The 11426-nt window shown below is 34.9% G+C and overlaps 1 protein-coding gene across 1 annotated transcript; it reads left to right on the top strand.

The window, feature by feature from the left end:
- The first annotated feature begins 4793 nt into the window (after window positions 1–4793).
- LOC132542994 (uncharacterized) lies at window positions 4794–6948 on the top strand. Its single transcript, XM_060206447.1, has 3 exons — window positions 4794–4800; window positions 6069–6273; window positions 6786–6948. Exons 1-3 carry the CDS (start codon window positions 4794–4796, stop codon window positions 6946–6948), a joined length of 375 nt encoding a protein of 124 aa, XP_060062430.1.
- The last annotated feature ends 4478 nt before the right edge of the window (window positions 6949–11426 follow it).

Raw genomic sequence — 11426 nt, 5'->3', positions numbered from 1 at the left:
CACTGTGAATAAGGTAGATGTGTCAATTCACATGCCACTATATGTTAGATAGATGTGTCAGTGCTGGTGCAGTGCCATCATCAGTTAGACAGATATGTCGTCTGCCCCATTGCAGTAAGTTAGGCATATGTCTTTGCCCACATGTACCAGTGTAAGTTTGACAGATGTGTTCTCAACATCATTCAGGTTAAGTATCAACTCTGTCACTAATTAATTTCTATACAGAACATTTTATTATAAAAAAAATCTAACTAAGGATACTGCTAAGCTTTTGTTTTCATGATTACTACCAGTTATGTTAGAGTCGGAAAAGCATTTGGATATTTTTAGGAGTGTGATTCTTGAGTGAAAAGTTGAAAACAAATGGCCCAGAAAAAATTCATTCCACTGATTTATGACAAGGTGTTTTTAAAATATACCTCAGTTTGGAGAGGTTGAGTTGTGGTAAAATCCTGGCTTCTGTCAGATACAGAGAGAAGCAATGAGTTATGTTATTGATGTATAAGCTTGCCTACTTATTGGTGCTTATTTCAAAACTCTGCTGTTCACACAGTAGTTGTCAGAAGGTTCTTCATCAGTCAAATAAAAATTTATCGATTGAAAAATTGAGTAAAGTCCAGTTTAATTTGATAAGATATAAGGTTTTCAAAATGTTTGGTATAGAAATTATTTTCCTATTGAGAAACATTCCGCATCCTTATTAACTTTATTAAATCTTAGTCATTAAAAAAGAAGAAACAACGATGATTGTCAAGACAGGGAGGTCTAAACTCTGAAGCCAGGTAGGTCTCTGTAGGTAACACAAGGCCACCAAGGCAACTGTTTAAATGTCATTGTATTGGATATGCGTGTCATTATTGATAAAAGTTTGCATAATGTTGTTTACCAATATCTATTTTTCATTAGTGAACAAAAAATTATATGTTCAAGTATTGTCAGTTTGTGATTAAAGCCGAGCCTTGTTTATACAGCCCATACAAATTTGACTTGACCAGTGTTCTGTCAGTGTTAGGACACATCAGCTCATTATTATAGGTAATCTCCCAGAAATCATTTTTTTTTTTCTATAGTCACTTTTACTGAGATTAAAAGTTGCTAGATGTTCAAGGCTCAGCTTTATATATGTGTCTGTTGAAAAGTCAGCAGTTAGATATCATGTTGGAATTTTTTCAAAGTGGAAGATTTAGTGACAGTACATATTTCTGTGGTGATAGCACTAACATTGTAGACACTGTGGATATATCATCCAAACATATTTCCTATACATTTGTAGTTGCATAACATAGTAATATTCAACAACGATGAAGTAACTATAAGTCTCCTAAAAACTCTGCCAAATGTTCCATAGCTAATTCTTCTAAATTTCAACAAGAACATTGGATTTTGCTGAAATTTTGATGAAGAAATAATTACCAGAATAATTTTTTAAAGCCTGTTTGAATAATTTACAATGATAAACTGTGATTTCAACAGTTTGTTCAATGGTGCTTGTGCAAGTACATTATATGCTTGTCTGATGTTTTGAGCTAACTTTGGTTCATGCCTAACATTAATTTTCCAGTGTTGTCTTGATTTATAATTCTAGCATCGAAGATGACTAATTAAGACAAAATGTGAAATAAAATCTAGAATTGAATAACGTAAAGAATTGTCTGTTGTTTATCTGAAGGAATATCACTTGAAAGCATGATGTCACACTTAGGGCATCAATATATGGCTGTTTTAGTTATTCAGATCAGAAATCAAGCAAATCTTTTGACCAATATCAAAATTCTAGAATAGTAGTCAACAATTTTTGGTTTCTTCAACACATTAAATTCTAAATCCTGGTTAAACAAAAACATAAATTAAAACTACGAAATGGGTCGTTTGTTTGGGTTAATTTGGGTAAATCAACCACTTGCATCCCAGTTTATGTGAAAATAAAAATATCAGTCCTCGTCGTGAGTTAAACTACTACCTACTGTGTGGTAGGTTCTTCAGTAGACCAATGGCAGTGCGGTCTTATCGACAGTAGGGTAGGGGCTTTGTACAGAGTCCCTGTTTTAGGAGAAAAAAAATAGTTTTGTGTTATTTTCCTGAAATTTTCCGAAACGTAATCTCTGAAGCCTTCGGGTACTCAAACCCAGTGATGCATTGTAAAAATCACATGGTCCGCTGATTTCGCGCTTCATTCCTTAACCATAGTGCCCAATACTATTCCCTTAGGTATCCTCGGTTGGATGTCAAACTTAAACAGGAGGTACAAAGTGTATAAGAGACGTTTAGATGCTGAAAAGTGAATGGGACGCTCTGACTACACAATTCCATACTTGCTACCGATCAATCCCCATTTACAGAAACTGCGTAAACCATCAGGACTATATACACGTAAATAGACAGCAGTCTAACACTAATCGTGGATCCACATTAAGTTGTATCTATGGGAAACAGGACGGAAGCTAGACTCAAGATCGAACGAACTAGTAATGAAAGGAAACTGATTATTTTTAAAAAGAGAATACATCGGATACATGGGCATTTAAATCGGGAATTGACAGAGGCCTGTATCTTGCATATGATAGACAGTCCATGAATCCATGAGTGGGGATTGAACTATACTGTACAAGGGAATTTACATTTGCAGCATTCTTGGTAAGTCTAACGTTAGTCTCAATATTTGTTATATAACACATTGTAATGTATTACTTCAAATTCCACTTTTTGGGGTTCAAATAAGGCAATAGCTAAGGTCATGTGAAGGTACAGTAAGGACACACTGACAGTCCGAGAGATAGACAAAAGAGAAAGCAAACATTGGGGACCGAAATATGGCACTGAACGGTAGATTCGATTTCTGCAATACATGATGACTTATCTTATACATGAACGACAATAACCGAAAAGTTGTGAAATCAAGCTATTCTAAATGGATATTCAATATCGGGCGTATTCAAAACCTTTATGGAAGCAGTTCGGTTTCATATACGGGGATCTTAGCCGACTTTAAAGGTCAGAAATGCTGTTTATTTGTCGGTATCATCCAGCAACGGGTGCAGGATACAAACCTGCGGAACTAACGTTATTATCTATCAGCATTCATGTTACGGGAAAGTGGTGCGGAGTGTTATGTACGTGTTTTTAGCATGTCAATTGGTTTTACCTATAACCATCAATACGTCTTTCTTGAAGTTGAAAATGAAATTAGTTTTCTGTCAACATCATAGTGATCTTTTCAATTCATTTAAAGTGCTCCCGGCATATGGACAAAGAGCGGTTTTGATGAATTCCAAAAGTCACGGATTAAAAAGTTTTCGCGAGGAACGTCTCTCACTTACAACCATTTGTTTATTGAACGTTTAGAATAATTTTAAGTCGTTTAGCGTGAACAGTACACTGAAAAAATAACTACGTTGGGCCAGCTCGTTTCCTGAGACGCAAAATTATTCAAAAATTGCAGTCAAATGTTGTCTGTCTTGGCTAAGTCGATCATTCAGCCTTTCGGGCATAAATGCATATTACAGGATGGTGTTGCTACTACATTCTGATAGTTTTATCAATAATACACCTACCATATAGACTATTGTCGTAAAATACCGCAATAATTTTGTGTTACTCTATACTGAGAAAGTATCGATTAACTCACTTCGGTAAAATTTGACATGCATGCTGGAAGAAATGTTAAATAATTCACTCTGTGTTAGCACGGTATTGAATGGGAGACGTGTGTCCGTTGAGTCGGGTAACACGCAATATTAAGTTATCTGTTGGTAATACTGGAATTCTACAAATTCTCTAAAGGTTGATAATTATTGTTAATGTTGCGATGTTATTAAACAAACAGGTTGTTTAAACGTTAAAAAAAGGTGGGAGCGGTTTGACAGATTTCCAATTCCAGGAACACAAAACCTGAATTGGAAGATAAAGCCTAGACGCTGTTTGGGTAAGGCAGGTGAAGTCTGCTATGTTGATATCGGGTGGGTTCGTGCGTGCGGCAATATCTAGAGTGTGTTTACTATAACACGAGCCAGAACAGTCATCATTCAGTTCCTGTCGATACACGATGCCGTTGTCATTGTTTGTGTGTACCCATTTGATCACTGCGTTCATACATGTGTAATAAGGGTTCCGTGTAGTGTTAAAACGTTCGACCGACAAAGATCATAGCCTTTGTACGGTTATGTTTTACAGGTGACTTGGAATAAACCAGACTTCTACGTCACCAGACATTTATGTGATAGAACCACGAGTTGGGCACTACATTACCAGGGAAGTGGAAAACGAACTGGACAGTGATATACGTGTCGCTCTTGAACTCAACGTTTTGTGTTTCTACACCTAGTGACCACATTTCGTCACCTAGTTGTCATGTTTATTTGATACCGACATTGAGAAGGCTGTGAACTTTATCAACATGGAAGTTTGGCAGAGATTTAAGTTTACTTGTGGATACTGGTACTTCAAATGGGAGATTTTTAGTGCTATGTACATGATGGAACCAGTTGAGAAGATTTTTTTTCGTATCCTTTATAAAACTCAACTTTGTATACTTTTTGTCTTTTAAATTTGATGAATTATTCACGTAGAATAGAATGTATCCAAACGTTACAAATTTGAAATAGTTGACATACTTGGGAATGTGATCAGCGCCTGTAAGTAACAGCTTTTTGTAAACATGAACTTGGTTTGTAATCCTTGTTAGTTTGATAAACCAGGGACGTATAATACTGTATTATACGTCCCTGGTTAACATAACGAATGAAATATATCTTCTCTATAATATCTATATAAAGTCTACACCACATACCTTCGCCATGTCACGTGAGCGTTTGAAGGCATTAAGAAACGGCTGTAGTTTTGGTTTAGAAATATTCTGTTTTTTTTTCATAACGTTAATAGTTCGTTTGGTAAGCTAATAATGCTCTGCACAATACACGCCCCGGCAGGTCATCGGCCGTGGTGTTTACACTGTGCTACCTCTGGATAGACCGACCCGAGAGGTGTCAGGTATCAGATTGATAAGATGTATTGTGTAAATGTTACGGACGACGAATAGTAGGGTTTCTTAAAGCGTAGATGTAGCTGTAGCATGCTATTTATAAGTTGTGATGATCTATTGACAGGTTTTGCATTGTTCTGTATACCCGTGAAAATATTGATCCGTGTCAAACCAACATCACAAGATGCGTCATACAATTAACACATTATACTGTAAGGTATTGCGAATAACGTAACAGTGCACCGTATTACTTTGAGTATAACATTGTCTTGCAAATAAATATAATAGTACAATTATTACAAATAATGTAATAATACAATGTATGGCAATTAAAATAACAATGTAATGTATTACAAAAATACCCATCATAAGTTATTAATTACGTAAAAAACAAAGTATTTAGAATAAAAATATTACAATTTATTACAACTAACTACATAACAATGTATTAAAAATAACATAACACAATTATAATCATTGATACCTATCAGTACAATGATTACAATTATTTCCAATACATCGATGATATACTGAACATTGGTCATACCCGTATAATATATAACGATACAATACATGACGATACATAACGATACAATACACCACGACACAATATATAACGATAACGATACACCACGATACAATACATAACGGTGCAATATATAATATACAATACACCACGATACAATACACCACGATACAATACACCACGATACAATACATAACGATACAATATATCACGATACAATACACCACGATACAATACACCACGATACAATACATCACTATACAGTACATAACGATACAATATATCACGATACAATACACCACGATACAATACATCACTATACAATACATAACGATACAATACACAACGATACAATACACAACGATACAATACATCACGATACAATACATAACGATACAATACACAACGATACAATATACCACGATACAATACATCACTATACAATACATAACGATACAATACACCACGATACAATACATCACGATACAATACATCACGATACAATACATAACGATACAATACACCACGATACAATACACCACGATACAGTACATAACGATACAGTACATCACGATACAATACATAACGGTGCAATATATAATATACAATACATCACGATACAATACATCACGATACAATACACCACGATACAATATACCACGATACAGTACATAACGATACAGTACACCACGATACAATACATCACTATACAATACATAACGATACAATACATCACGATACAATACATCACGATACAATACACCACGATGCAATACACCACGATACAATACATAACGATACAATACATAACGATACAATACATAACGATACAGTACATAACGATACAGTACATAACGATACAATACATCACGATACAATACACCACGATACAATACATCACGATACAATACATAACGATACAATACACAACGATACAATACACCACGATACAATACATCACTATACAATACATAACGATACAATACACCACGATACAATACATCACGATACAATACATCACGATACAATACATCACGATACAATACACAACGATACAATATACCACGATACAATACACCACGATACAATACATAACGATACAATACACCACGATACAATACACCACGATACAGTACATAACGATACAGTACAACACGATACAATACATAACGGTGCAATATATAATATACAATACATCACGATACAATACATAACGATACAATACACCACGATACAATACATACCGATACAATACACCACGATACAATACACCACGATACAATACACCACGATACAGTACATAACGATACAGTACATCACTATACAATACATAACGATACAATACATAACGATACAGTACATAACGATACAGTACATAACGATACAGTACACCACGATACAATACGATACAATACATAACGATACAATACGATACAATACATAACGATACAATACATGACGTTGCAATTTATCATTAATAAATCATACAATATACACTTGACAATAATGTATTTAACCAAAAACACAAAATACTATATATTTGTTATAATATAATGATACGACGTAGAAACGATTTTGTTTTGTATATCATATTACCGTAATTCAGCACTGGAATGAAAATTAGTGTGTACTTAACATAGAACATTCACAGATCTACAAGCAGTATCGAACAGTGTCATATCTTTGAATACAATTGACCTACTCGGTGCAGTCACAAATTAGTGTTATAGATTTATATCATCCTCCCTTCCACTGGACCCTCATTGTACGATTTTTGCATTACATCCGGGGCATGATAAATCATTTGCATCACATATTACTTTAACCAAGTAATTTACATGATAAGAAATATGGCCAATTACATCGAGTAATTACAATGTAGATATGTAGCCATTTCAGACCTACGCTAGTGAAGGAGGGCGGGGTGATCTCGAAGAAAGTAATCATAATTTGAAATATCATCCTTGACTTTTGAATAGATGCCATTTTATTTGCAGTTTTGGGTCTGTTTCTGTACTCCGCCATAACCTACTGGCCACCATATGTACTGCTCATGTTTAACTCAATGACTGGGCTGAAAACCGGCACTTTGTCCGTGGAAGATGACGTATGACGTCATCTCATTTGACGTCTTAACTTTGTTTTAAAACCGCTGGAATCAAAGATTACTGATGCAGGAAAGGATATGTGGCCTGTTCAGGCATGTCGATGAACGAAGTTTTGGAACTTGATTTAAACGTCAACACACAAAGGTCCTTTTCAGGTCGTTTTAAAATACAAATCTATGCATTTGATCACATGGAAATTGTCACGATATAACGAACACATTAAGTTATATTTACAAAGAGTTTCTACTTATGCAGTTGAATCTTGCACTCAAATTAAGCTTTGAGCAGATTTGAACGTTTGTGAGTCAGGCCGAGCTCTTTGACTGCTGAACTAGATACTAAGCATTACTTTTTCAGAAATAATCGAACACTTTCGTCCATCTTTACAACGGAAATCGCCGAGTGATTTATTAACACGATTGTATTGTAATGTTTGAAACATAATAAACATGTTGTTTTCTTGTTACACACTTTTCAGGAAATATTTATTTTCAACAGCATTACTATATGTATTTATTGTTATGTATTGGTTTCAGTGTTTGAATTTTCACGTTATGAATAAATCTAAAATAAGTTAACAAGAAAAGGCGTCATACCTAGCAATATATTCCAGAAGTGTATGGATTCTTTACGTCAAGTGATGTAAAAGACTGGAAGAGATGAACCGACAGTTAATACAGACTTAAATAGTAAGACCTTGTTGTTAGTGGTTTCTTTGTTGAGAAATAACATTCAACCATTCAGATTTACGTGCATAATAAATATTCAGTATTTAATACACACCCTGCTTTATAATACTTTTCCAACTCGGATCCTTCAGAGATAGATCAATAGGACTATTATCTAAAACCTCACATTTATGATTCAGGTAGCAACCTGTTTCAATATTTACAAAGTGCTTCATTTTTATGGATTTAATAAATTTTGTAGGCGTTTACTTTTCATACAGACCTCGCTTGAGTTGGCTACTAAATATCTTCCTCTTCATGTCATCTTTATAACGTTGCTAAAATATGATTAAATCTCTATTTATTTAGGTCTAGTTTTAATCATTATGTGCCTTCTCTTGAAATCACGTGATCATCTATTTCAAACAAAGTGTACGTATGATCCTTGCCTTTCTGATATAATCATTCTTGAATTGTTTATTGTCCTAGCGTAAGTTCCTCAATATACTCTAAATCATTTATTCTGTTGAAATAAGTCTTATAGTAATGTTTTAAATTCTTACTTTCGTTTTTACTTACAAACATTTTATGTTAATTGTACAAGCGAATTTATTATATTTTCCTAACAACTCCATCTAGTTGTGTATTTCGGATGAATGAATTAATACATGCATGGGTTAATAGCTAACCAAATGAAGGAATTCTATGAAAACCGTCATTATAATATAACTATCACATGCAGGCTTCCTTCATTGTCATAACATGTAGAACGATATATGTTGATGGAGAAGACGAGAACTGCGAATTTGTGTGAAGACTGCCGATATGTTCTTATTTGTGAGCGGGGATGCGCCAAGTAAGTAGACAAAGGAGCTCAGGTCAAAAGTTAAATCCATGTTTAAGGTCAGTTATTCGTCATGATATCTATGTTTTGACAGAAAGTAGGAAAAAATCTAAATTAGTCACGCACATTATCCGCGCCCTGCTTACGTCTTACATCTTTGAAAGTAATGGTCGTTAATCTTTAGCAAGCATTGCCGACCGATATAGATGCTTTTTGACATCCATGACGCCCATTACAAACGGGAAGCTAAAGATGCAGCAGCAGGTTACCAGATGCCGCGGTATCCGAACTTCCTGCGTCTGAGAATGGAGAACCGGAAATGAGGGAACACGCATGCCCAGTTTTGATAAGCTGCGTAATAATTTCATCCGAGTTGATCTACTGGTCTATAAAGTGAACACGAGTGACATACACGTTTAAGCATGTCTTCTGATATCGAAACAAGCACTGCCTAAAAAGAACACAAGGAAATCAATAAAATGCATATTAAGCCGTTATTATATACACCATTTTGGGTTGATATAATTGCATGAAGGAAATTGTGATTGCCTCGTTCAGAGTTAAAAACAAATAAAACAGATAATGCTTTGCGATCTGCAATTTTTAACTCTTAGCAATTATGAGTTTTGTTTACCTTTAAAAAGCAAAAAAGCTGAATAGTGTGTTAACAGATTTTAAGATTTCGGCACCATGCGTTTCAAACCATATGTGCATATATCAGCTGTTCAAAGCTGATCACATTTACAGTTTGCTTTTGTCAATGAGATTCTTTTTTAATCACTTTGAATGTCCACACGATATGATAGAGCATCGCTACATAAATATCCAGTAGAATACGACCAACAACACATACAGTCTTATTTTAAGGGAATACCGGTCATGCTATAAAGCAGTGCAACCTTGTCCAAAACTTCGTGAAGCCAGGCCTCCCAGGATCTATTAATAGTGCCCCTTAATTGGTGCCCCCCCCCCTTATTTTACTGCTCGATAGTCTAAATTGCCAGATGACATGCATCAAAACAAACCTAACGGTAAACTTGATTACCAATACAGACAACAAATATTGGAGAAGAATCGTAAAGCGTCCTCTTCTCATTGAAAATGCAAATTAGCTGACAGAATACGTTTTCTTTGCAACTTCAGACAGTTTCTACCTAATCACGAGGTCAATATTACCAACAGACAAGACTTCATTCGACGCAAAACACTAGGCATGTTTGAGAATACTATCGTGTTAGTATGTACCAGACGTCGAGATTAATTCATTAAACAATCTTCCCGAACAGCGAACCCTGAATAACCAGACAAATATATCGAAGGTTTTGACACGAGGGATTGCACAGAATTACAACTGAAGTATCATACCGAACGTGTTACCATAAGAGGCGGGTATAATACTCCAACCACTGTTAATAGTGCAGTTGATCCTTAGGAGGACTATGACAGACTCACGTAACTGAAACAAATACAAGACGAAAACAACGTATTTTTTTATTATTCAGATATAAATAAAATGTCACATAAAAGTATTCTAGCAAAGTGTGATTACCAAGCGGTAATTCGTCCTATTTTTGACTTTGTATAATAGACGTAAGTGAACCAAATAAAATTAGGAAGACTTGATTTAGATCAACACATGTTTTGTTTAAAATCTCTGTTGGATCCGTTGTGGTCTGCAATAGCCTACACATTTTATTGCGGTGATGTTTCAAATAACAAAGATCTTTCAGTTTGATATTCAACACATTTCCCTTTTTCCTGGTATGTTATAACCATGTTACACTGATGATATGACTAAATGGTTCTGATGGAACGGTAGAATGTTTTTCAACCCAAAATTAACGAATCTTTTTCAAAGGTACACTGGTAACTATCAACGCTACTACAATTTGACCTACACAAATTTAGATAACAGCAAGAATTGGAACTCCAAGAACGACTAAACGAAAACCTTTCGTCACTTTTCATCGCCTTTAGATTACCATTATGTCGATATTGTCAACTGTGTCAATAAACGTTTTGGCAGTTCCACATATATTCATTAACTGGAAACAGTCCAAACAAAATCGCCAGGAGGAAATTATTGTTTCATAACAACAACAAATTCTCCATCTGATATGTCTTGCGCCAATAAGACATACAGATGTTTCAAAATATCTCTCTTATCCACGGCGGTGTCCATTTGCGGAACGAAGAGTGATGGTAAATTTGTCGGAAATAAATCATAACCTCTATTCTATCTATTAAACTTTTCCACATTTATGCATAAGGGGATCTGACATCGAGGCTGAGTAAATGTTAT

Source organism: Ylistrum balloti, unplaced genomic scaffold (genome assembly GCF_031769215.1).
Source record: "Ylistrum balloti isolate Yb309-2 unplaced genomic scaffold, AGI_CSIRO_Ybal_v1 Utg369732, whole genome shotgun sequence".
Classification (NCBI taxonomy): domain Eukaryota; kingdom Metazoa; phylum Mollusca; class Bivalvia; order Pectinida; family Pectinidae; genus Ylistrum; species Ylistrum balloti.
The sequence above is the reverse complement of the archived record's forward strand: the minus strand, read 5'-3'. Positions and strand labels throughout refer to the sequence as shown.

Coding starts and splice junctions, on each gene's coding strand:
- LOC132542994 (XM_060206447.1), top strand. Junction 6,274..6,785: donor ACGATACAATACACCACGAT/GCAATACACCAC, acceptor CACCACGATACA/ATACACCACGATACAGTACA.